General features: G+C 46.1%; 1 protein-coding gene across 4 annotated transcripts; it reads right to left on the reverse strand.

The window, feature by feature from the left end:
• Positions 1-4095: 4095 nt before the first annotated feature.
• RCN2 (reticulocalbin 2) lies at positions 4096-27889 on the reverse strand. 4 transcript variants are annotated; one of them, XM_083163106.1, is made up of 9 exons: positions 27750-27855; positions 21372-21418; positions 16895-17061; positions 15276-15381; positions 13710-13906; positions 10796-10909; positions 8603-8699; positions 7686-7828; positions 4096-5755 (listed from the first exon to the last, which is right to left on the reverse strand). In XM_083163106.1, the coding sequence occupies exons 3-9, from the start codon at positions 17039-17041 to the stop codon at positions 5603-5605; spliced, it is 957 nt and encodes a 318-aa protein (XP_083019232.1). In that variant the 5' UTR covers positions 17042-17061; positions 21372-21418; positions 27750-27855; the 3' UTR covers positions 4096-5602. The 4 variants fall into 4 exon arrangements, with proteins under 4 accessions (XP_083019232.1, XP_083019230.1, XP_083019231.1 ...); XM_083163104.1 differs by lacking the exon at positions 27750-27855 and adding an exon at positions 26214-26275; XM_083163105.1 differs by lacking the exon at positions 21372-21418 and having other exon boundaries at positions 27750-27889.

Consider the following 27889-nt stretch of genomic DNA (forward strand, 5'->3'; position numbering starts at 1 on the left):
CTTCCCAGCGCGATTTACGTGTGAAGAATACAGCGCCACCTGCTGCTTAATTTGTAATATAACACCTTCAAGTTCAGCGCCACTGCAGTGCTGTCAGTTTTTAATTCTTCAGTGCGCAAGTGTTTCCACCTCAAGGCAATGGGACCCTGTTACAGTGCAAGTTTTAAGGCTATATCATATATGCAGATGCACCGGTGAATTAATTAGTACCCGATACAACCATCTGTGCTCGAGTATGGAAATCCTTAAAACTTGAACTGTAGGGTGCCTTGTGGACCAAGTTGGGGAAACCTAGTATTTTTTTTATTCTTTAAAGATTCTTTAACCCAGTCCTCGGGGCCCCAAGCACTGCATGTTTTCCATCTCTCCTCAAAGGGAGATAATTGCCTGTGGATCTTTTAAAACTTTGAATGCCAAAGGAATTTGTCAATATCACTGAAAATTGCCAAGCAAGAATTTTTATTCCTCATAATGACCTGTAATGTTTACCTTATATAAGAAATATGGGTACTTGTGTATTATCATGGCGCCCGTCACATTGTATACCATTACACTAAATAAGGTATACGATGCGAAGCGATATTGTACAATAAAATATTGCATCGTATGCCATTAAATGGCATGCGATGCGATGGTATACGATTTTTAATTGTATAAGCACCCTGATGGGTCCTTACAATGTTAAATGCCTCCCCATTGTCAACGCCACCCCCAGTATCAACGACAACCCAAAGCATGGCGAGCGAAGCACGTCAGTGTGGAATTGATTTTAGATAGTGTGGCGAGCGCAGCGAGCCCGAAGCGTGGCGAGCGGACGCGGAATACATGTAAAGTAATACGCGTCCGCTCGCGACGCTTCGGGCTCGGTGGCTCGCTGCACTCGCCACACTATCTAAAATCAACTCCACGCCGACGTGGATAGTGGAGGTATGAAAAGGTCGGAGGACGCGTACCGCCGCCGCTCGCCACGCTTCAGGTTGGCGTTGATACTGGCGGTGGCGGTGGCATTGACAAGGGGGGGGGGCATTTCACATTGTAAGGACCCATAAGGGTACTTGTACAATTAAAAAACGCATCACATCGCATGCCGCTATGTGGCATGCGATTCGATGCAATGATATGCCCTACGATGCACATTGTGGGCGCCGTGATAATACACAAGTACCAAAATATGGCATACCTCCTAACTGTACCACTTTCCGCAAGAACATCCCGTTTTTTGGGGATGTTCCCGCATCCCGCGATGAGGACAGTTGGGAGTTCCCCCTGTCACCGGCTTAGAAGTGTTGAATAGACGCTGTGCGCTTCTATTCCCCCAGCTAGAGGGGCTGGGGACATGGCTAGAAGCTCACAGGGCCTCTGGGCCATGCCCCCTCAGCTGCAAAATGGGGGTGTGGCCTCACAGAATGATACACATGTAGGCCATGCCCCTTCCTGACAAGCCATGCCCCCAAATTTTGGCCATGCGCCTTCGGGACAGGCATCAGTCCCTCCTACACTGTTGCAAAAGTTGGGAGGTATGATATGGGGTGAAATGTAATAGAATGAGAGATTCAGAAAGTGAGAGATTTGGAAAGAAATCACAAGTTTTTATTGTCCGTGGTTGTTAACTTCTTTGGGTGGAAGGCAGATTTGGGTCCAACTTGGCTCCTTGTGGTTGTTAGGCTGAGAGGGCTTCTAAGCGCAGAGACCGGCTGGACCACGCTTGCATGTGGCAGCCACTGCTCCGTCTTTGCCGAGGAAACCGGAAGTAGCGCTGAGTCGATGAAGGGTATAGGTGACAGCTTGCCGGGTGATCTTCGTTCTGCCCATTACACATTATGACATAAATGCCCATTACATATAAGGCTACACAATTTGTTATGCCCGTTACACACCGTAATGCATGCCCATTAAACTTTGTGCCTTTTTGCATCTACTTAGGGTAATAATTTCTGGTTCATCATGGTTATATATCCGAAATACATATGTGGGTCCTCCTGAATAACACTTTAGGGGACCACAGGCACTCTGTAGAATTTAACATTTTTTATCCCACTGCAGAACTACAAGTACCATCAGCAGGACCCGGGTCTGCCTGCCATTAGTTAATTTTTTTAAACCACAGTACCAGACTGCCTCTTGTCCTAGGGATCTTTTAAAACCATTGGGTATAAAACTGTAAATACCTCATGTGCTGAGCCCTACTCTCCACTGCAGTCTGCAGCAGCCACAGCCAGCCAGTTAATAGGGGAGGTCACACTGCAGTCAGTCCAGACTCCAGTCCATGCTGTGCTGCACTCTATTGGCGCCTGCCCGGCCACTCAGCTGTTCCCATGCAGTTCTAGAACATTGGAAGGCAGGCGGCGGCGGCTTGCGCTATGATGTCTGAGCTCCACCTGCCCTTTCCCTCACGCCAATCAGCTCCACCTCTGCCCCTCCCCACCCTAGCCAGCGCCGCTCAGTCTGGAAGGGGGCTCAGTAGATATCGCGTCATGACACTATATGCATATTTAGTGACCGTCCGCTCAGCACAGTGATGCCGATGAAGTGGTGCTCACTGCGGATTACATATTAGCTCAAGTAAGGAGAAAATCGTCCCAGCTGGTCATCGGCCCTTCTGGCATCTGCCAGATGGCCAGTCCGGCCCTGACCTGAAAACATGACCTAAATAGGAAAATGTGGGATCATTCCAATTGTGGGTGATGTTTTGTTTTCACCTTCTCAAGTTTGGTGCCCACAGCTACCGCCATCTGAAATTCACCGGATCTAGCCTCTGTGCAGCATGGTCTTGCTGAACCCGCATGTACAGATTCACAGGCCCCCTCCCTAGCAGAGCACATCGCTATGTCTGCAGCTTCATGCATGTGTTCAGAAGAATAAAGAGTTACAATTTTCTGAACATATAACATTAACTGCTTTGTGTGTCTATATATGTAAGTAATAAACAGCCAGCAATGTCCAGTGCAGGTTACACACCTTAATCATACTGAAACTGTACCCTGTACTGAAACAGCTATCGAGTAGTGACATATTAAACAGGAGTAGTTAAAATTCCATCAAAAAGTCAGAAACCAGGCCGGTCGTTACCCACACCAGAGCTGCTGATTTCCTGGTACTCCTGCTGCTGGGAGTAGGGGCTCTATCATGCTGAGCAGGTGTGTGTGTCCATCGCACCATAGAGGTGAGGAGCAGCGTTATGCTGGCCACACATCAGACCAACTTTCATCCAACCACCCAACTAGTTGGTTGGTTGGACTGAAAATCTGGTATTGTATGGGGGCAAATGCCAATAAACAATTTGCTCAAAAACTCAGGAGAATGGACAAAAACATTCAGTGAAATTGTTTAAATCAAATAGGTCCAACTAAAGTACATTGTCTGAGTGACCGTTGTCCATTTTCAGATTTGGGAAACAAATGACAATTACATTTGCTCCTATCCAGTACCAGGTTTTTATTCCAGCCAACCAACTAGTTGGATCGTTGGAGGAAAGCTGATCTGATGTGTGGCCAGCATTAGCCTTTTCTATAAGTAAATCAGGGTTGCCTACCTGACCCTCTCCTTCAGGGAGAAAATGCTGTTCCTGGACTTCCCTGGTAATGTATGACTGCCATCACCTGTGGTGAAACCCCTTTCTTATCAATTACCTAGCTCCCCACAGGGGTGCCGGACACAGTCATTTACCCAACGTCGGGATCCCGACTGTCAAAACGCCAACAGCCGGGTGCCTGACGGCCACCCGCTATTTTCCCTCGTGGGGGTCCACGACCCCCACAGAGGGAGAATAGAATAGGTGGCTCATCGCAGCGTGGCGAGCCCGCAAGGGGCTTTGTTGCACTGGCCATGCTGTCTGAGTCCGGCCAGTCGGGATCCCGATGTCGGCCTAATGACTGTCGGAAAAAAAAAGTTAGGCATAATCTGATTGGTTGCCATGAGCAACATCACCGATTTTCATTTTGAGAAGCTTTAGAAAATGTACCCTCAGGTTTACATGCATCTCTGAATCAGGCCCTGTGGTTCCAGACACCTCCCACCTTCGCTCCCTCTAACGGCAGGGAGTACTTGCGTCTAGTGTTCACACAGTTTAAAAATTGAAAAGGAATCCTTGCAGAGTTTAGTTAGAGGCACATTTATTAAACAAAACCAGCAAATATTGTGTGCATCCCAAGGATGTTCTATATATTTTCAGACACTAGATGGTGCTAAAGAGGTAGATTTAGTAGGGGACAGATTGATCAGCGGTGCAAAAATGGTATATGGTCGACATGCATTGGACTGACCACTAAAGGTCGACGTGGCTTAGATCGACACATGAATTAGGTTGACGTTGCTAAGGTCGACAGGGTTGGAATGTTGACAGAAGCATTAGGTCAACAATGGCGAGGTCGAGTCCAAAAGGTAAATATGAGTTTTTCGCTTTTTTTTTAGCCGACAGTCGGTATTTAATGCCCCACCATACACTAGGGAGTGGAGGGAAAAGAGAATAGAGTTCCCGAAGACTGACGAGCACTTTTACGTCGCCCATGTCAACATTTACGAAAAAAACGTGAAAACCTCATGTCAACCTTTGTACTGTCGACATAATGCTTGTGTCGATATTAGCCATGTTGACCTTCAGAGGTCGACCCAATGAGCCATACCTGCAAAAACTTGCGAGAGCTTTCACAATCGCTTTCCTCTATTTTGTATTTAGATGACTTTAGGCTCGGATACAAATGGACGTTTTTAATCAGCTTTTCATGCTTTTGTCTATAAATGCCATGTGTGCAGTATACGGTATGTTGAAGTCTTCTCTACATTTAGTGTTTACATTCTTTACATTAATGTGCATCTGAAGGAATTTGCAGTTTTAAGGAGAAATGTTCTGCAAAAAGGAATGCTTTTAGTGTATCGTAACATTTTCTATCTCGTCTTTCTGAAATATCGGTAATGCTAGCAAAAATATTTGTCTTTGCTGTTAATGGGGGGTATTCAATATGGGATTCCAATCGTCGGAACGTCCCAACAGTCGGCATCCTGGGCTGGTTTCGCCCGGCTCGACTGAAACTCGACAGGCAGAATTGAATGGTCCGGCTGTCAAGTGTCAGAAAGTGGGCGTGTCACCGGAAACGGCTGCGGACTGTCGAAAAACAGCTGGGAATTCGTCAATCCGCGGCTGTGTCCGACAAAACAGATCAGACTTGTTTTAAAGTTGGCTCTGTTTTTTTGGAAACCGCAGCATTAAAAAGGCGAATGTCGATATTAAGTACCCGCCAAATGTATCTATTTGGTCTCTGTTTTTTTATCCGGAACAGGAAACTAATACACGGATTCCATACAAAAGAAACTTCAAACTAATATTTAGGCCCCTGACAGATGAACATGGCGACAATACGACCAGCTGGAAATGTCTTTCACATTGACTAGGAAATTGTGTCTGCTCACAAACGAAATACTGGTCCATAATTTAAGGACATTTAGGAATCAAAATCTATAAAGCTTGAGTTTTAAAATATATTAAGCTACGCTGCTTGTAAAGGATTAAACAACTGCTTCAAATAGAATTAAATCAAAAGTATTTCTTTAGTTCCCCAGGAGGTGCTTTAAATAAAATAAAACAAAAATGTCCTCATCGCAAGGACTAAAGTTCATCGTGGTAGAAGTGCTCGTCCTGCAGCTGGCGCCCATAGTCCGTCGCTTCGCTGGTGAGGAATATGTCTCGGTTTTGTAGGATTTCATATTCACTCAGCTTCCCGTCTCCATCCTGGTCAATCGATTCTACTAAGTGATTCGCCTGCAAAAATATTCCAAACAAGATCTTTATTACTTATTCTGTGGGTGTATGCAAAAAGTGGACAGAAACATGCGCATGTTATAGTATTATCCTTTACATGGCGCTGTAGGGGGAGCTATACAACAGTACAAATAAGCAATACACTCTAAAAAGGTTCAGTCAGACATTACAGGGCAGAATGTGGGATTTATTTATAATGCGCGCACATAGGTCTGTATTCAGATCTGAGCTCAGTACAAATTTGTTCTCAAAATGGGCAAAACCATGTGCACTGCAGGTGGGGCAGATGTAACATGTATAGAGAGAGTTATATTTGGGGGAGTTATTTTGTTTCTGTGCAGGGTAAATACTGGCTGCATTATTTTTACACTTTTCAGATTTCAGTTTCAGCACACTCCACCCAAATGTAACTCTCTCTCTCTGCACATGTTACATCTGCCCCACCTGCAGTTCACATGTTTTTTTTTTACAAATTTGTACTGCAATGAGATATGAGTAAGTGCCATATTCTGCAGGGCTTTTACAGAGAATACTTGAACATTCACATCAGTCCGTGCCTCAATTGGAGCTTAAGGTGGCCATACATCAGAAAGACATTGCACCCAATCATACAATCTCAATGGATTGTAGAATGGATTGTATGCAGATTGTGTGCACCTCGTGTGTATACAATCATACAATCATACAATCTCCCGGCCCCGGGAGATTGGAGGATTGGTCCTTTGATCTGACGTGCTGCATGTCAGATCAGAGGACTAGCAGAGAAGAGAGGTGCAGCTTCCGGGCGGCCCGTGGCAGTGAAGATGCTGGGAGCCGCAGAAGTTTCCAAGCGGCAGACGGGCGGGCGGCTGAAGAGAGCGGTGGACGTCCATTTACACAATTCTGTCACTACTCTGAAAACAGAGTATTGCTGCATTCGGACTATTTAATAATGGCATAACACAGCAGATGTGAGCATTAATAATGGCATAACACAGCAGATGTGAGCATTAATAATGGCATAACACAGCAGATGTGAGCAGATTGGTAGTTGCTGACAACCTGTAACTTATACAAAATAAATAAAAAAATTGGATTTTTGGTACTCCTATCCTTTTGATCCTAGTAGGCCAGCCCCCTTTTTATTTAAATGAAGCTTCAATCATACAGTAGATGGATTGTATGACAGATTGTGTGTACAGTACATTGTGTGTCCAAAAACCACCAAGGACTGCCGGGGAGTTGATGGGAAATTGGACACAACCATGATTGTAGACTGGTCTTTTTGATGTATGGCCATCTTTACACTCTATGGGCCTGATTCAGGTTAACTCACTAGGCAGCGCACATAACCTAAGTAACCAAATAACCCGTGCTTTTAATGGGTTATTCTCTGGTCCAACTAAGGGGGTGATTCTAGTGGACTCGGTAAGCTGTGAAGCTCGCAGCTTACCGAGTCCTTGTGACGCCACCCCAGTGAATTCAGGAAAAGAGCCCCTCCCTGCGATGCCCGGAGTCGGAAGCCGGGGTGTTAGCGCTGACCCCCCGCCGACCTCGCTGACCACACTTCCGCCGAGGCAGTGCGTTCCGTAGCCCATAGGCTACAATGGGCTATCGCCATCTCAGAATGGCGGTAGCCCAGGAATGCGAACCACTGCTGTCTGATGTTGATATATCGGCCAGCTTCGCATCCCCCATAGAAACCTATGGGGGATGCGGTCAGTGGAGATGCAAGGGGGATTGCAGCAGGGATCGGAGATTCCTGCTGCGGCCCCCCTTTGGTACATTAGGGGGATAGTTAATATTTGCGGCTAGTGATAAGTGCGGCCCTAAGGAGACAGCACTCACCTTCTGACCTCATTTATCAACATACCCAATACTGATCCTTATTGGATAGAATCACTAGAAGCATTGTGGACGCCTTGAAGAACTTAAGCTACTTAGAACTTACCTCTTCTTGTGAGACTCCGATATTGTTTGGAACAATCCAAGATAGCAATTCGGTAGGGTTGAGCTTCCCATCACCATCCTTGTCATAATCATTCACAAATCGGTCTCTCTCAACAATTACCCACTGCGGATCTTCAGCAGCATCTTAACAGCAAGGACACACAAAGAGCACCACGTCACTAACAGACATGCTTAAGGATAGCTATGTGCTATTAGGGAATGCTAAAGCTATAGCAAGGCATGCTGGGATGTGTAGGGCTTCAGGTTGGACATGCCTGCTATAGTATGTTTCATTCATCTGTCAGACATGTCATTGATACACGGAGTATTCCTTCTGAGTATATTATGTTTTGGCCATTGATTGAGTACATTGCTGCTGCATAAGACACAGTGATATTTAAAATAACAATATTTATACACTACGGGGGTGATTCATTACCACTCACTAAGCTTCGCTGCTTAACGCCGCTCATAGGTACGCCCGCCCCAGATCCCCCTCGTTAACATGCCAGGGGATGTGTAACGAGAACACATTCCCTCGCATGCCTCCGCTAGCAAGAGAAATCATTCGATGGTCACTGACCATCGACTGATTTCTCCCGCCTTCGCAAATAAGAGTAATTCTCGACTTTTATTTACAAGAGCTAGGACGAAGGCAAGGCAGACGGCTGAACCCCAACCATCTGCGCAAACCCCGAGCATTGGGACAGGGGCCGAATTCAGAGCGCTGCGGGCGAACCTGAATTGGCTCCTATGTTCTCGCATCAAGCTCGGGAATGTCCCTGGGCAGCTGGAAAACAGGGACAAATATATTATTCTGGCAGGGAATGCTGGGCCTTCTAGTTCAACAGCTATTTAACAGTTGCAGGTTGATTTTGGATTTGATAAACCCTAAACACGGGTGACATGTAAACCTACCTGCATCTTTTGTGTATTCGCCAAGGTATTCCTCTAAACTGACAAAATTATCCCCGTCCTTGTCATGTTCTTCCAATGCTCCTTCTATAACAAAATCCTGAAATATTTAAAAATACTGGCGTAAAATTAGAAGGTCATCTACTTAAACGTGTCCCTAAAAGGTGAGATGTGTCTCTCTCTCTCTGACAGGGGAACTGGAACTTGAATTGGAAACCCTGTCCCCATTAAAACAAACGGTTAGGTGACCGTTTAATAGTGGAATCTTCTTGTTGTAGCAATGATTCCCATTCCCTGTCATAAATGTGTCACAGGTTCGAGAGGCAAAAATGCTACAATTATATCTGATGCTGACTCTTAAGGCCCCCATACACAAGTCGGACCCAATTCTCCTGTGAGCCGCCCGGCAGCTCCCCGGGAGGCTCACATACAATTTAGGACTTGATGAGTCAATTTTTACATGTGATAAATCGCTTGCGATTTATCACATGTAAAACAAATGGGGAGCTGCAGGGCGGTGAGGAGCAGTGGGGCAGGTAGCGGTGATGCCAATGAGGAGCAGGTGGGGTGCAGCGCCAGTAGTGGGGGCGGGTGCGGCGAGTGCTGCTGACCTGGCCGGGCATGTGAGCACAAATAGAGGGGGTGGACGGCGGGTGCGGCGAGTGCTGCTGACCTGGCCGGGCATGTGAGCACAAATAGTGGGGGCGGGCGGCGGGTGCCGGGTGCGGCAAGTGCTGATGACCTGGCAGGGTATGCTGTGATCACAAATAGCAGCGCTGCCGCTGCGGGACGGGACTGGCAGTGCAGTGGCGGCTATTAGATTTTCAAAATACCTGTCAAATGACCGGCCGTTCTCTGATTGGCTGAGAGAGCTCTCAGCCAATCAGAGAACGGCCGGTCATTTCACAGGTATTTTGAAAATCTAATAGCCGCCACTGCACCTCCCATCCCCGCTGCTGCTATTTGTGATCACAGCATACCCGGCCAGGTCAGTGTGTGCTGGTGCTCAGGGACCCGCTGCCCGCCGCGCTGCTCCCGGTCAGTATGCATGCATTTGCCTGTCAGGTGGGCAGGAATATGCATAGCATACAGGGAGGTCAGACGTGATCATATGTACTGACCGTCCGACCTCCCTGATCCGGTCCGATGCGCACGGGACCGTGCATCGGATCATATATCACACTCCTGCGATTTTGGGGCGATTTCACCCGGTTATCGGCCCAAAGTGCCGAAATCGGATGAAATCGTCCCAAAATCGCATAGTGTATGGGGGCCTTTACATACAAAGTAGTTCCTATGACTGCAACCCATCGCTAGTAACTGAACCCACAGATGAATCTGGTCCCAAACAGTGCTATGATTGGATTGGTTTTTGCAATTTGGATCTTAATCAAAAATAATTCTCAAGCATGCTGCAATGGGCCAGCACAAGAACAGGCATCTTACGTAATAATAAAATGGCAATGATTCAGTTACACAAATTGACAAACATATGATAAGCCAAAACCCATGACAAAGCGTCTCTGCTCAGGTGGTCCCACACTTAATTACTATAGCCCCTCGTTGTCATCGTTGTCATGTGAGAGTCAACTTATCTGGGGGCACCCCAAGATGCTCCATTATGGCACCACAATGATTAGTATTCCCAACCACACTCAAAGTGGGGCTATTACTATGTAGGATGGATGGATGGTGGCGCATATATATATATATATATATATATATATATATATATATTTGCAAATGTAGGTAAGGGAGTTCTCTGCATTCTACCATTATGTCAGATGAAGGTTCAGTGCAGAATACTGGGGGAAAAGGTGTCTTGTCCTGACCCCAAAGTGGTTCCCAACCACCTCAGCATGGGGTCACGACTATGTTGCTGACCCTCAAGCAAATGTGCCTGTGGAGGGGGACAGGGTATAACTCGTTAAGTAAACACCCACTGCTTCCCTCTTCCATCCCCTTGTCCCCCTTTTCCCTCCCCCCCATTACCCACTGCCTCCCTGTAACAATAGCGGTCACTTCACTTCATGTGGCGGCCACTCAGTAGTAACTTGCTGGGGTCCTGTAATCATTTTTATTGTCTGATGGGGTCCCAGAGCAAAATAGTTTGAGCACCCCTGGTCTACAATGACGCCTCCCAATACATTGTTTCTGAGCAACCTCCACTCTGTGTATCACAGCTTTGGGTCTTACCAACATATGGTCGGTTTCTTCTGGATGTTCAAAATCTGTAAATTCATTCAAATTCAATCCAGAAATGTTATCTCTGTCGGCATGGTCAAATCGTTTTTTGTCCTTCAAGTGGATCTTTAAGGGAAAGAAAAACACAAAAGAAATTCATTTTGCACTGCTGCTGCTAAGGCATAGTGATCCACACATCCAACTAAAGATGTCTATGCGCCCTCACTCTCCATACATACATACATTATTGTATGTAGAAGCATGCCACTAACCACACAGACCTACAGTACTACAACAAGTGGCCTCCGCAGACAAATACATTTCAAGAATTTCTGCTAAACAATGTATTCTTACCAGGTAAACATCTGTACCCTTAAAGCATTGCGAAGAGCTTATTCCACACGGACTCAACAATTCTTCAATGACAGAAAAATCTTTAAATTAATTAATGTGATCTTTGTGTTACAGTGTGGTATCAGGATAGTACAAACTGGTACTATTACATTGATGTGGAGAGATTGTATAGTGTTATTTCGGGAGATTGCACACTGGTGGCGTAGTGTGATATCGGAATAGTACCAGGCTGGGATGTCTGGTGGCTCTGGGCTGCAAGGATCTTGTCATGCTTGTGTGATCTTGGGCATGGCCAGTGAAGCTGGCCGAGAGGCTCTGACAGGGATCTTCGGAGCAATGAGTTCTCACACACACACACACACATCTCACATCCAAGGTGTAAATGGATCTCATCAATAGTGTTTCCTGCTTCGCAAACTGGTATTATAGAGCACAGTCCTCAAGCCGCACTAACCCTCCTGGTTTTGGTGATATACAAGCTTGACAAGAGATAGGTCAATCAAAATAGCTGAGGTACTCATTAAGTCACCTGTGTAAAGGTATGGCTAGCCTTAAAACCTTGACTATTAGTGTGCCTTGAGGACTGTCGTTGAGGACCACTGTTATAGAGATATGGGGAGAGTGCACACTGATGTTACAGTGTGATATGGAGAGTGCACAACAAAAGTTTTACCAAAGGTTGAACTCGATGGACGCACTTCTTTATTCAGCCTTAACTACTATGAAACTATGTAACACACAAGTATTATGTAGTAATATGCACTTGTGCAGAACGAGTCGTGCAAGATCGCATGCTTGGGGACAGGGCGGACAGAGCGCAGCTTGTGTTTTGTTTTCTTTTAAAGAAGGGAGGGGGGGTTGAGTACGGCCCTGTGTTCCTGGAAGTGGTGAGGCCAAACTTCTGACACATATTACTGGCCTAGCCAGCATGAACGAGGTGGCTAAGCTGAGTAATCTTAGGCTTATTCAGATGGCCGATGCTGGAAACATTGTGACTGATGCTGTGTTGTTGTTCCAATCCTGCATCTTTAGAAGCAGGCATCGGATTTGGGATGCTGGCAGGAGGCGTCTTTTTTCCTTCAGACGCCTCCTGCAGACATTAGCACATTTTTGCAAAGCAGCTGTGGCCAAAGACGTCTATCGCTGAGTCATGCCCATAATGTCATATGGGGACAGTGCACACTAGTGTCATAGGATTATATGTACTAAGTCTGGGAGAGTGATAAAGTGGAGAAAGATAAAGTAACAGCCAAACCGCTCCTAGCTGCCATTTTACTGGCGTAATATATAATACGGGTGTGATATAGGGAGAGTGCACACTAGTGGCACAATATGATATGGGGAAAGTGCACACTAGTGGTACGATGTGATATGAGGAGAGTGCACACTAGTGGCACTGTGTGATATGAGGAGAGTGCACACTAGTGGCACTGTGTGATATGGGGAGAGTGCACACTAGTGGCACTGTGTGATATGTGGAGAGTGCACACTAGTGGCACTGTGTGATATGGGGAGAGTGCACACTAGTGGCACTGTGTGATATGGGGAGAGTGCACACTAGTGGCACGATGTGATATTGGGAGAGTGCACACTAGTGGCACTGTGTGATATGGGGAGAGTGCACACTAGTGGCACTGTGTGATATGTGGAGAGTGCACACTAGTGGCATTGTGTGATATGGGGAGAGTGCACACTAGTGGCACTGTGTGATATGGGGAGAGTGCACACTAGTGGCACTGTGTGATATGTGGAGAGTGCACACTAGTGGCACTGTGTGATATGTGGAGAGTGCACACTAGTGGCACTGTGTGATATGGGGAGAGTGCACACTAGTGGCACTGTGTGATATGGGGAGAGTGCACACTAGTGGCACTGTGTGATATGGGGAGAGTGCACACTAGTGGCACTGTGTGATATGGGGAGAGTGCACACTAGTGGCACTGTGTGATATGTGGAGAGTGCACACTAGTGGCACTGTGTGATATGTGGAGAGTGCACACTAGTGGCACTGTGTGATATGGGGAGAGTGCACACTAGTGGCACTGTGTGATATGGGGAGAGTGCACACTAGTGGCACTGTGTGATATGGGGAGAGTGCACACTAGTGGCACTGTGTGATATGGGGAGAGTGCACACTAGTGGCACTGTGTGATATGGGGAGAGTGCACACTAGTGGCACTGTGTGATATGGGGAGAGTGCACACTAGTGGCACTGTGTGATATGGGGAGAGTGCACACTAGTGGAGCGGTGTGATATGTACAAACATTTTTGGTACATATTGTGGTACTTATATGTTAGTTGGGCGCCCACTATAGTAAGTACGCTCATACCCCCACTATCCATGTCGGCATGGAGTTGATTTTATATAGTGTGGCGAGCGTAGCGAGCCCGAAGCATGGCAAGCGGCCGCGTAAAACGAAGCAAATAGCTTAGTGGGCGCCCAACTAACATATAAGTACCCATATTGTTAACTAAAATATCACAGGGGAATAGGTATATTGCTTACATACATATACTGTACATACAGTTCCACATTGTTATCCTGTAATATTGTTCACCTCTGTTCCTTACCAGACGGAATGATTCCTCCTCGACATCTTCAAGAACAGTATCTTCAGAATAGTCTATTATCCGATCATACATATGCATATTGTATTCCTCCCATGTAACTATTCCATCATCATCTATGTCAACTTCTGAAAACTGCTCCTTGGTGTCTTCTAGGACGTAATGCTTGAAGGAACTCTGGATCCACAGGCTGAGCTCCTCTTAGGCCACAGGGAAGAAGGAATACACCAATGAGGCATCCATGTGCGTTGATGGGTTATACAAGTTTACAGAAACGGAATTGCTTACTATGCAGAACTGTTGAGTAAATGTATAGATATAATAGTGATTGCCCACATACAGTTGTGTATGGCGGTTATAAAGACCACGGGACATCTTTATCACAATCCACATTGTTAATTTTAATATTTTAAGCCTAAATTCACAATGTTAACTCAAGTTTAACATCAGTCCCTTGCTGGGTGAAGGCCTCCAAAGAAACCCTGAGGAGCCCATAAGATAATAATGACTAATGCAATTTTCAGATGGCGTTAGCAACAGGGGCGGAGCACTAGGTAAATTTGATTGTTTAGTGGCCGCATTAAATAAGGGGGCTGCACTGCGATTGGAAATGCAAAGGCTGTAGCAGATATTAGAAATATTAGTTGTGACCCCTCCGTGTTTTTTGCAGTCGTTTTGGGGGGATATAACACAAATAATACACACATATTAATAAATATTCCCCAAATCTTATCAAATACATTCTATGCCTGTATAGTGACCCGTGAGGTTCTGGTTCCCGGCTAAACTCTTTTTTCTTTAAAGAGGCAATCATTTACAAGGCATGGTTTCACCTTGTAAATGTTGGCGCTTTAAAAAAAATTCAGAATTTTGCCTGGGAACCAACACGGGCGCCATTACATCCGGCCCCATATCGCAGGAGCATCCACTTGCCAGACAACAGATTTAGGAACTTTTGGTATATAAAAGGGTTTTCTCTTGGTCAGTTATTACATCTCTAGTCAAAGCCTGCCCTATTAGAAACGTTCCTTCAGGTGTGTGTAGCTGATGGCGCCACTGTAAAGTAAGTGAATAAACATTTTTCAGAATGAAGCTTTGGTGCATTTCAGTATTAGGCGTAAGGTGCATACACAATGAGCGATTATCGCCCTTCGGAGCGATTTTGCCAGTGGTGGACGACTTTCCATAGCAGGACTCTATGGAATGCCGTCCACACCGTCGCTCATCTGCTGGTAATGCCAGCAGATGAGCGGTGGCCACCGGCGATGTCGCGGGACCGCGCATCGATGCTCACCGCTGGCCCATACACTGGGCGGCTTTTGAGCTGAAAGTAGATCAAACGACAAAACTGAGCTGCTTTCAGCACAAAATCAACCAGTGTGTGTGGGCGTTTAGATTAGCTAACTACACAACTAACACTAACCACTGATATCACAACATTAATTGCTTAAGTGCAATGAACAGTGATGCATGATGACTGTCAAGTGCAAAATTGCTTTGCAAAAAAATGTTGTTGTAGAGTGCACTTTAAGGGTATAAATGCCATATACACAATTACATTTACTTTACCTTCAGTTAGATATCCATCTGCGTCAATGTCAATCTTTTTAATGATAGATTTCAGCCTTTTCTGCTGTTCTTCTGGACTGAGCTCTGCAAACTCTTCTGCTTCTTCCTTAAATATAGAGAAACATGCAAGAGCAAGTGAGACTCCCTGTAAGCCAGATGCACATAATCTTACACTACCTGATAACATGCTACCAAAGATATAATGGGGGAGAGAGGGAGATGTACTGTAAGAAATACAGTAGGGTTCGGTATGAAATACTGACGGTCAAAATACCGACAGCTATGGACCGACCATGTCAACCTCGCGAGACCGAAAGTCATGTTGATTTTTTCACCTGTCTACATTCTATATGTCGGTATTTTGACCTTGTCAGGATTTTAAATGTCAGTATTTTGACCGGCGGTCAATGGTTGTCGGTATTTTGACCGTCGGGATTTTGACCGCATCCCCTACAGCAGGGGTGTCCAAACTTTTTGTGACGAGGGCCAGATTTGGTGAAGTGTGAATGTGTAGGGGCCGACCATTCAGCCTGACATTCTTTGAATCATTAATCACATCAGAATGGTCCCCCACTCATTTACTCTATGTTCCCCAGCCTGCCCCTTCACTGTATGTCCCCCAGCCTGTCCCCATTCACTGTATGTCTTCCATTCACTGTATGTTCCACACTCTGCACCCATTCACTCTGTCCCCCAGCCTGCCTACCTTCTCTTAATGTCCATCAGTACCTCTATTCATTGTATGTCCCCAAGCCTGACCCTCCTTCACTGTATGACTCCCATTCACTATGTACCCCACTCTGCCCCCATTCACTGTATGTCCCCCAGCCTGCCACTGCTCCCCCTTCTCTGAATGGCCATCACTGCCCCCATTCACTGTATGTCCCCCAGCCTGCCACTGCTCCCCTTTCTCTGAATGGCCATCACTGCCTCCATTCACTGTATGTCTCCCAGCCTGCCACTGCTCCCCCTTCTCTGAATGGCCATCACTGCCTCCATTCACTGTATGTCCCCCAGTCTGACCCTCCTTCACTGTATGTCCCCCACTCTGGCCCCTCCCTTCTCTGTTTATCCAGACCCTTGTGTGAGCCAGAGGAAGGAGAGGCAAAGCAGGCACTGCAAGGACAGGAGATGCTTGGGCTCCCGCTGCTGCCCTCCTCCACTCTGCATGTTACAGGAGCAAGCTTCCCCCTTGCTGCCCCCATCCCCAAACACTGCTGTCACTGTGATTGTGGAGTAGGGTGATATACGATTGCAGCAGCAGGGGTAGGACGCCAAACACATCTGACTGTGGTGGCCAGCGCCTCCTCACTGCAGCAGCTAGCAAGGTAAAGGCGCGCTTGCCGGGGCCCCACCTTTAGTGTCCTGTGCTGTGCTTCCCACATCTGATGCTCTGACCGCTTCCAGCTGGAGGCTGCGGGCCGCTTGAAATGATAGCACGGGCCTCAATTGGCCCCCGGGCCTGACTTTGGACATGCCTGCCCTACAGTATACAGACTGTAGAAAAGGACAAGTTGTCCATAGCAACTAATCTAGCCAGCATCCCAAATACTGTACACTCTATATTTTGAAGCTGGTCATGTAACAAGTGGCCCAAACGGAAGAAAGACTCACTGTACCTCTCCTCCCAGGAACATCTTCTTGTCATAGTCACTAGTGTGTTCCCCGTTCTCGTAGTGGTCGTCCTCTGGAACATTGGAGGATCTATGCAGGTGTGATGTACTTAGGGTCAGGCACACAGACAGTACAACCACCAATGTGTGCATCTTCACTCCTGATGGAACCACTGCAAGAAGTACAACAATGTCATTACAATGATGCCTTATGCACTGAGGTGTAACTACAGTACACATTAGTATGTGCTAGCCTCTCACCGTGCCTGGAAGTGCACAGTGGTTAGCTGTCTCAGAGTGCTAGGGTCATGAGCCAACCGGAGCCCTATCTGTAATTCTATTTCTGTGTCTTTCCTCTGCCCTTCGTCTATTCACCAAAGTCAACCCTACAATTGGTAGGGAATATAGATTACCAAGGTCATAAATGCTATATACAAAAATAGGGCAGGGTATACTGGGGGAGCGATGTTTGGCATCTACGCATGCATGTGCAGCTGCCTGGTGCAAGCAGGCATGGCAAACTGCCTGTTCGCCATCCTGTTCACACCTTCCAGTGCAGGCGGGGGGTGGCAGTGACCGGTTGCGCCCATGAGCATTCCCATGGTAATTCGGCTAAACATTGAGCAGCTGTGGGGGGCCTGCAAATTGCGAAATAAAAGGCAGAGAGGCACCGCAAGACACCACTTAGAATCCTATCTACAGGAATTCATGTGGAGGAAAAGTTTGGGAGCAGAAAATCCTTTTAAAAGAATTCTACACGCGCTGACCTTACTGCCGAAGCCTACTGCAGTGCCCTACCAGTGACTGCAGTGCCCTCCCAGTGACTGCAGTGCCATCTCAGTGATTGCTTTGTAATCATTCTTTAATCTTTTATTATTGTTCCTAATCTTTTTATTCTTCTTCATATATGTTATGAATTATCGTTATTACAGTTAATATTCTTTGTAATTGTTCATATGTCATCATTAGTATTAATCATTATTAAGTAAATTCTCAGTTAAACGTTAACATGTGTCCACATAACTGTCTCAGATGTATTGTATGGCTGCTGTGAATGTGTTCCTAAATCACCCCCAATATCCACGCCACCCTGAAGCGTGGCGAGCTGAGCGGCGGAACGCGTCCTCCCGAATTTTTCATACCCCCACTATACATGTTGGCGTGGAATTGATTTTATAAAGTGTTGCGAGCGCAGCAAGCTACCGAGCCCGAAGCGCGGTGAGCACCGCGAGGGGACGCGGAAAACATGCAAAGTTATTCGCTTCCGCTCGCCACACTTCGGGCTCGGCGGCTCGCTCCACTCGTAACACTCTATAGAATCAACTCCACGCCGACGTGGATAGTGGGAGTATGAAAAGGATAGTGGGGAAACGCTGTGCTCCTAAGGCTTAGAGGTGGCGTACATAAGGGGGGGGGGGGGGGGGTGTACCAATTATAGTACAGTTAATGCCATCGTACCCTAAAAAATTGCATGCAATCGCATGCGATTTTCCATGAGGTACAATGGCATGCGATGCGATAACTACGCCGGAATAGAGCAGTGAAAAAAATTACTAAGTAAGATCGCATCGCACCGCACGCATCGTATAACACTAAAACGGGTAATGTGATGCGATGCGCTCTTCTTACGGAGAATACCACACTAAGCAAAGTGCTTAGTGGGCGCCCGGGTACTACATAAGTACCGAATTTTGTGATATATATACACACACACACATACATACACACTTCTAACTACTACTGTGCCAATGACATGACCTGAAATCCACTATAATAAATTACACAAGAAACAATTACTAAATGTCCAAGCTTCTGTTAATAATTACCATGAGCAAACCACATCAGTCTGTGAAATGGCTTCTTCCTAGATCTTAACTATGAAATATCCCTGATACAGTAATCAGCTGGGGAACAGGTTCTAATAACACCCAATATACTGTACCCTCAGATTTACAGACATCAGTTTTGCAGTTTAGTTGTCATATACTTTAGTACTATTCATAACGAGTTATTTTAATCATTATCAGCATTTTAGCTCAAATTCAATCACTTGATAACATTAGGTCAAAGCCTAGAACAATACCACAGACCAGACATATATTTATGACTTCTAAGGCTGCGAATATTCCCAGACAGAAAGTCCACATATAGCCTATTAAGTTATTACTTGCTGATCGTACTAAAATAATCAATTGTACAACTAAACTATTAGAATAGGATGCAAATACTTCTGATGCAGTTGACATTTTTGCTATCTAAACACTACTGTCATATACACAGGAGGCTCATTTTATTATTTTGGTCTTATGGTGCCCACAGACGCATCGATCCCGGCGTGCGTTGTGGGCTTAACTAGCACACATAGCATCGCATCGTATGCCTTGTGCATACGATGTGCATGCGATGCTATGCTAGAAAAAGCTAGTACAAAAAGTATGTGCAGCACATACTTTTTGTACTGTGCGATGGGGTGCCGCGGGAGCGCGCACCCCATCGTATAGCATCGCACCGCCGGGATCGGTGCGTGTGTGGGCACCATTAGATATTTGTCCACTTTAGCGACATTCATCAACTGCAAATTTAGCAGTTGGATCATTCTTAGGGCTTAAGCTGAGGTACTTCAGCATTTTTTTAATTCAAGTAAAACTAGGGAAAATGTAATGTCGACTTTTTCATGCATCAGCCATTTTCTGTGTCCGTCTTAGCTGAGCAGAGACTACAGTTTGAGGATGTACATGAAAAGTAAAAATGGTGGAGAGAGATGAGGAAAGATATGTTTGAGGTCCAAAAAGTGAGGCTCTAGTCCAGGCATGTCCAACGTTGGCCCTCCAGATGTTGTGAAACTACACATCCCAGCATGCTTTGCCACAGTTTTGCTATTAGAGAATGTTAAAACTATTGCAAAGCATGCTGAAATGTGTAGTTTCACAACATCTGGAGGGCCAACATTGGACATGCCTGCTCTAGTCCTTTCTGCCCTTACACTAGGTGCCTCCTCTTACACACTGAGGGATTTTGAGCTGAAAGTAGTTCACTTTAAAAGTCCATACATGCTGGACAATTATGCATACACAATGGCGCTGTAAGCAGGGGGGATGGCTTTGCATAGCGCAGCACTATGCAAAGCCATCCACAAAGCCGCTCATCTGCTGGTAACACCAGCAGTTGAATGGCTTTCCTGGAGACGATGCAGGAGCGAGCATCACCACTCACCGCTGGGCCGTACACAGGGTGGCTTTGAGCTGAAAGTTTCAGCGGCTTTCAGCTCAAAATCACCCAATGTGTATGGGCCTTTAGTGTTTTGAGCTATTTTCAGCTTAAAATCCCTCATTGTGTATGGCCCGGCGATAAACGATTGAGCACTGATGCGCGCTCCCACATCATCACTTGGTTTTACCAGAAGACTCAACCACTTTCCACAGTCTACTACTGTGGAAAGTGGTTCACTGTCAGCGCGAGAAAATCAATCAGTGTGTATGCATTGAGCGATTTTACGCCCAGCGACTTTCCCATCATCGCTGCTCATAAATGCCCAGTGTGTATGGTCCTTTACAGTGCTCTCACTTTCTTTCCTGGAAGCAGCAAATATCTATTACACTGGAAGGAGACGCCACAGGTCTCTGAACCAACGATAGTTATGCAACTGTAGTTAGATTGGGGGATCTTTATTTTTTCCGGGCGTTCCACCTTTGTAGATGTGTATTCCTACACTTATTATATTGCGCTAAAAAGTCCTGTTTGGAGTGTAATGTTGAAATATGCCTTGCTATGCGAGTCCCGATGTGATCAGATTGCATCGGGACACGCATCGCACGGGATGCATGCAGTGGCACAATTTTGACTATGTAGTGCAGATCTGCACTATATAGTCTTGGCTGCCCTCTCTATCTGACTGCCGATGTTCACTCACACGGGAGCGCGCATCGGCAGCGCATCGGGCTCGCAAGCCCTAAAAAAGCATACAATCACCATGCGATCTGCATGCGATATGGCTTCCGATGTTCACTATATCGGCAACATCGGAAGCCATATCGCACCGTGGGTACACACTATAACTCAGACTTTAACCCGTACAAAAAGGCAAGAGACAGAAGTCTGATACGAGACAGCCACACTGTATATTTCACTCATCCTCATGCTTAATATGTAACGTCATACCAATTCATTTATGGCTTTACACTGTTAAATACATAGATTCTATTACAGGAATACATGAAGAACAGCACCAAGAAAAATAAATTATAGAACATATATTGCAAAATACTGGGGTAGAAATAAAATCACTACTGACTTATTTATACAGCACTGACATGTTCTGTTAAGCTTTACTTATGTGAACAAAAAAGCACAAGGAAAAAAACTGGAGAACAGTCAAAGAGGTAAGAAGGTCAAATCAAAAGAAGGTATAACTGTCCTTTGTGTATACTGAATAGAAGAGATAGTGTATACAAGAATAGAAGCAGCAGAGGTAATGACTACTCACACGTCCAGCGTTCTGTAGGCAATGCCACGTGTTCTATGTGTACCCATCTACAGGTGCAATGGCAGGACACAATAGATTGGACACAGGTCAAATATTGCTATTATAGCTACTTAAAGGGAACTACACTATAGATCAGTGGTTCTCAAACTCGGTCCTCAGTTCACATTTCCCAGGTCACCCGACGGTTGCACTCATTACTCACAGACACATTTTAAAATATCCTCAGGTGGAGCTAATTATTTCACTTGTGATTCTGTGAGGAGACCTGTAAAACATGCACTGTGTGGGGTCATGAGGACTGACTTTGAGAACCTGTGCTATAAAATGCCTTCTCAATACTCTTAAAGGGTGTGTACACACAGTCCTAGGCAAAGCAATTTTGACTATGGCCATGGGCCAAATACACTACACTGTGGCAGCATAGTCAAAATGGTATACGGTTGTTGAGTCAACAAACCAAAAGAAGACATGCATTAAGTTGACCACTGAAGGTCGAAATGGGTTAGGTCCACATGGATGGAAGGTCTACACAAGCATTAGGTCGACAATGGTTATGTAGAAAGGTTGACATGGGATTTTTCACGTATTTTTTGAGCCGATATGTGCCGACAGGCGCATACTATCCACTAGAGCATGGGTCTTCAACCTGTGACCCTCCAGATGTTCCAACATGCATTGCCACATTTTTTCCTATAAGAGCATGCCAAAAAACCTCATGGCATGCTGGGACATGTAGTTCCACAACATCTGGAGGGCCACAGGTTGAAGACCTGTGCACTAGGGCATGGTGGGAGAATAGAATAGTGTGCCAAGCGCAGCGAGACACCGTGCCCGAAGCATGTTGAGCGCAGTTAGCTATGCGAGGGGACGCGGTGCACCGATATGGTGTCCTTGTCGACATTCAGGACAAAACGAAAAAACCATGCTGACCTTTTGACCGTTAACCTAATGCTTGTGTCAACCATCCAAAGTCTATTTTGCCAGGCGATAGCGACGCAGCCCATTGCCATCGCCCGCAGTGTAAACACGATTCAGGATAACTTGCTAGGCGATATTGACTATCTAGTCACACATCGCACCGTGTGTACATGGCTTTAACAGTACATATGTCATTCAGTACAGAAAGGAGGCCGCTAATTGGCTGAGAGTGCTCTCTCTCAGCCGATCAGAGGCCGGACAGTCTTTTGACACCTTATTTTAAAATTCTAATAGCCGCTGCTGCCCTGATAACCGCCGCTGCACCCGCCCCACTGCTCCTCACCGCCCTTCAAGTGCCAAATTGTATGTGAGCCTCCCGGGGAGCTGCCAGGCAGCTCATAGGAGAATTTGGTCTGACTTGTACTTAGGACATGTTGGCCTAATGTATGGGGGCTTAAGTCCCATTAAACTTTGCATAGGAGGTCAGAGGCTGAGAGGCTTGTGGTGAGCTCTGATTGGTGGAGCTCATCACGTGCTTCTCAGGCCCATGGAGGACAGCAGCAGCAGCTTCGTCATGGGAGGGTTTTTAATCAGAGGCAGCGCTGAACCTGTGAGGTACAGAGGGACAAAAAAAGGCTATTCATGTGGTGTATATATATTTATTACCCCCCTGCAGTTACCCAGTATACTGCCTTTACTCTTTGTTTTGACAGCGTAATATTTTCCCGTGCAGTTTGCAGCCAGTAATGACAAGTGGAAAGGGGCCCCCTGTCTAAAGTGACCCAGGCCCCCCAAATGCTTAATCCAGCACTGTTTTCAATAGAGGCCTACGTGCATAGTAAATCAAACCTTTTGTACCTTTCCACAATACATTATGTGCTGTAGAATGTGAATCTTTTAAGTTTCCCTTCTTCATACAGTCTGTAGTGTATGTACATACCTCCCAACTTTTGATCTGATGGAGGAGGGACGGTGCTGCTGCGTGCCGCAGGCGCGACGAAAATTTTGGGGCGTGGTCTAATGCCAAGGGCGTGGCCTATACTCGCTGCTCTCTCGCGAGGCCACGCCCCCATTTTGCCGCTATGGGGGCATGACCCAGAGGCTCTGTGAGCCTCTGGCCATGCCCCCAGCCCCCTGGCTGCGGGAATAGACGCTGTGCGCATGCGCACAGCGTTCATTCCCCGCTGCTTAGCAGCCGACAGGGGGGACTCCCAACAGCCCCCCCTCACCGCGGGACACTGCTGGCTGCGGGAGGGACAGCGGGACAGGCCCTGATAATCGGGACTGTCCCGCTGAAATCGGGACTGTTGGGAGGTATGGTAGTGTATGTATATCCTCCTTCTGGAGATTGGGGCCCGATTCTGAGCTTTTCACTGGGCTGCGATTCAAATACTTGTTTTGTTAAATTGAAATAGTGACACCTAGATCCACCCCTTTCCTCCTCAGCAGTTTCCCAAAAATATTATATTTAGGTGGATATTCATTCCCAGATTTTGAATGTCAGAACTTTCCTGCCCCCTTTTTGCCCTGTTCGACAGTTAATCGAAAGGCAGAATTCAATGTACCGCCTGTTGAGTGGCAAAAATGGGCACATAATGGATTTTCGAGATCTGGCTGCGATCGGAAATAATGGCGGGGATTGGATACCCCCCTTAGCCTTTGGGTTTATGTTACCCAAGTGCATGAGTTTGCATGGTTTGGCACTAAACTGTAGTTACCACTTTTTTTTTTTTTTTACTATTACTCTAGTCTTCCTAGATACTCAATCATTTTTTTTTTATCCCTTCTAGCGTGTCAACCCTGTTGTTTTGTGTTTTGGTTTAGGTATGATTTGTAGACAATAATGTCTATTTAATCGGAATGTCGACACTGACAAAATATCAGGTGATGCATATTGTCAAACCAATTTTAAGAAGCTACCTTAAAGCTTCAATTGTTTTGTGGGCATCATCAGAGCAATTCCTGTTACCTGTATTCTATTTATTACCAGTTTATAGAGAGAGAGAGAGAGAGAGAGAGCGCACACATATTCTGCAGCCCTTTACAAAGATACATTGATGTACTACAAAGTTAACATTTGTATTATACAGAAACAAGACACCTAGCAAATATGCAGCTGCAAATGATACATTAAAGTTTTCATTTTCCAAAAAAAGACAAAAATAACAAAAAATCCAAAAAATACTGTATGCACCAAAACAGGTCAGCAAAGTAAGAAAAAAAACAACATTTATAATTATTTTTAAGTTACAAAATATAAAACATTAAATTAAAAAAGTACTTCACTCTAAAGCTGGATACACACGACACTATGGCCCTTATTCTGGTTCACTCGCAAAGGCAAATTCCTTCTCAAATTGACAAAACCATATGCACTGCGGGGGGAGGGCAGATGTAACATGCAGAGAGAATTAAATTTGGGTGGCGTTTTACTAATGTGAGATCTATATTGCAGTGGAAAAATAAAGCAGTCAATATTTTCCCTGCACAGAAACAAAATAACTCACCCAAATCTAAATCTCTCTACACAAGTTACATCTGCCTCACCTGCATTGCACATGGGTTTGTCCATTTGAGAAGGAATTTGCCTTTGCGAGTGAATCAGAATAAGGCCCAATGTGTGTATCCAGTGATATCAGTGGCAACAGGGGGCCAGCATTGGCAAGTGCATACACACTTGACAATGCTGACAAATGATGGTGAGTAGTAGAGCTTGAGCCATGCACTCCTGAGCTATGTCCTCCATCATCTGTACATGCAGGATGACAGAGAACATAGTTAACGACCCACGGGAGAACGCATTGTTTTCCGATATTGAACAAACACACTAGACGATATTACACACAATATCATTCAGAAGGGCCAAAATTAGCTTCAAATATTGCTTAGAAGGCCTACACACACAGGGGTGAATTTATGAAGCTTGGAGAAGTGTTATCTATCCCCATAAAGAACGTTATGAGCAAGGTGATAATGGTTCAGCCAATCAGCTCTTACCTGTCAATTTACATATTGTAGCTGATTGGCTGAACCATTATCACCTTGCTCATAACGTTCTTTATGGGGATAGATAACACTTCTCCAAGCTTCATAAATTCACCCCACAGTGATTTCGGGTAATTCTCTAAGCGACCTGACTAGACCCGTGTGTAAATGATATAGCGATAGCGATGTGCGACCCTGCACGCTGCTATTGCCCATCTAAAATTATACTGCATGCAGTATAAATCTAGTCAGATCGCCAATGTTCAACGGAGAACACAGGGGTTGGGATCGTTTGGTCTACACCAAGTTGGTTAGGTCGACACCGTTAGGTTGACATGGGGTTTTTCACTGTTTTTGACCCGAATGTCGACACATGGGCACAGTTTCGAATGCACCGCATCCCCTCGCTATGCTTTGGGCACACTACTTTATTCTCCCACCACGCCCTAGTGGATGCTAGGACATGAAATACCGCCTGTCGGCACATGTCGGCTCAAGAAAGTGTGAAAAACCCCATGTCGACCTTTCGACTATCAACCTAATGACCTGTCGACCTAACGGTGTTGACCAACATGCTGCAGACCCAATGACTGTATCTCGTACACAGGCCCTGCCAGATAGCTCAACACACATCGCTGGTGCATCGTTGTGTGCTGAGTGACATGGCATCGGTTAGATCACTGGCACATATTGCTCCTTGTGTAGGGCGCATTAGTGTGTACGGGGCTTAATGTATCATTTTGGTTATATGTGCTAGCTTTTACATTTCTGTGTGCTCTGTCCTGGGATTCCAGAAAGCACATCAGTTTATATACATCATACTTTCTTAAAGTCCCCATACAGTATTGCAACTTTTCAGAGGCTTAAAGTCACATGTGACTAATTCCACCGGCAGTTTCGCGGGTAGCAGGATCGCCTATGATACAGCATATGCGATACCTTTCACTGCCCCAAGATACGATGTATCCTTGTGGCAGGCACAGCATCCTCCGGAACCGATCTAACGTACACAGGATCGGAAGGAAATGACGTATGATGACACTTCTCACACAATTTATCGACCCGATGAGTAGCAATCTTGTGAAAATGGGACAGATCACACTAGTGAGTGGGGACCTTAACTCACTCCCTATGCATCTTAAGTTGGCCATACACTAGAACAATATCTGGCCAATCTGCACGATTTTGGCAGGTCGATCGATCATGTGCACATCGTGTTGTATATTGGTATGATGCGCAGTCCCAAAGGCCAATCCTCAGATCATATGTGCTGCTGAACGTCTGATCTGTCAGCTTTGCTTGCGGTGGTATGCTGCCCATACATATGTGCAATCAGATGGGATGTCCCATCCCATCTGATCGCATCAAGTGGTGCCCAGTGCAGCACCCGATGTCGCATGCCATCCTGCGATTGAAATCGGGTGCTGGAAGAGGGGTGGTGTGGGGTTGTGTACGTTGGACCGGGGCTGGGGACCATAGCAGTAGAGCTTTCAAGCGGCGGGACTTGTCAGCAGCGGCAGTGACTTTGAAACACTGGGACGGCCCTCCGATTGGCTGAGAGAGCTCTCTCTCCTGGGCCTCAGCCAATCAGAGGGCCGTCCAGTGTTTCAAAGTCATCTGCTGCCACTGCCGAGTCCCGCCGCCTAAAAGCTCCACCACTCCGGTACCCGCTTCACAGCCACCATGCCTCCCCTGCTGCTGCTGAGTCCCTCTGGGACTAAGGTACCGGCGCCCCGCTCCCAAACCCACCGCTGATTGCATTCGAGCAATTCAATAAATATTATGTGCAACTCATAATATCTATCGATGCGACATTCGACGGCGTGCCTGCGCATCGGGTCCAATGTCAGCTTAATAATGCATGCAATCATTCAATTTATCAGCCAGATGTGGCTGAAATCGAATGATTACATTCGATATCTCACATATGCATGGTCAGCAGTAAGCAGATCGTACGATCGCTCTTCCTGCATACGATCCAGGTCCTTCTAGTGCAGAGGTGACCAAACCAGTCCTCGAGATTTACCAACGGTCCACGTTTTCCAGGTTACCTAGCTGGTGCACAGCTGTAGTCATTATTACTGTCACATTTTAAAACATGCTGCATTCATTCCTACTATAGATCTACAGGTTGCCTGGAAAACATGCAACGTTGTTAGATCTTGAGGACAGGTTTGGCCACCCCTGTTCTAGTGTATGGCCAGCTTAATGGACCATACAGCCACCGTATACACAGATGACACATACTGAGTATTCTCCCACACAGATCAGTCTTTTATGAAAAGAGGATAACAAATGTAATAACAGTCCCTCCCTGGGACTTATATTTCCGCCCAAGGCAGAGTGAACGAAGGGAAGGGTGAAGATGGGATGACGGGGGCAGCTAGGCAGGACGGCGAGGGCTTTGAGTGAGAGCAGACGGTGTGCGGGTAAACGTGACGCAAGTCATAAGATGGCGCCGGGTGGTATCCCTACCGTCAGCCATATCTCAGAGAGCCTCTAGTCCATCCTACTCCCCCTCAGCGCTCTCTCACTAGTCACCCACATCAGGCTCTAGTGACGCACAACACAACGCCGTCTCCCGGCTCTAGCACACACCGGGCTCAACCCGCCGC

This window comes from Crinia signifera, chromosome 19 (assembly GCF_055691185.1).
Source record: "Crinia signifera chromosome 19, ASM5569118v1, whole genome shotgun sequence".
Lineage (NCBI taxonomy): Eukaryota > Metazoa > Chordata > Amphibia > Anura > Myobatrachidae > Crinia > Crinia signifera.

What these genes read in the sequence shown, in the direction of transcription:
- RCN2 (XM_083163104.1), bottom strand. Translation starts at nt 26,260, where the DNA reads ATGCTGTGCCTGCCACAAGGATACATCGTATCTTGGGGCAGTGAAAG. An exon ending in AGGAGGAATCATTCCGTCTG is followed by an intron (nt 10,910 to 13,709) that starts GTAAGGAACAGA and finishes TTTCCCTTAAAG; the next exon opens with ATCCACTTGAAGGACAAAAA. An exon ending in CGAATACACAAAAGATGCAG is followed by an intron (nt 7,829 to 8,602) that starts GTAGGTTTACAT and finishes CTTGCTGTTAAG; the next exon opens with ATGCTGCTGAAGATCCGCAG.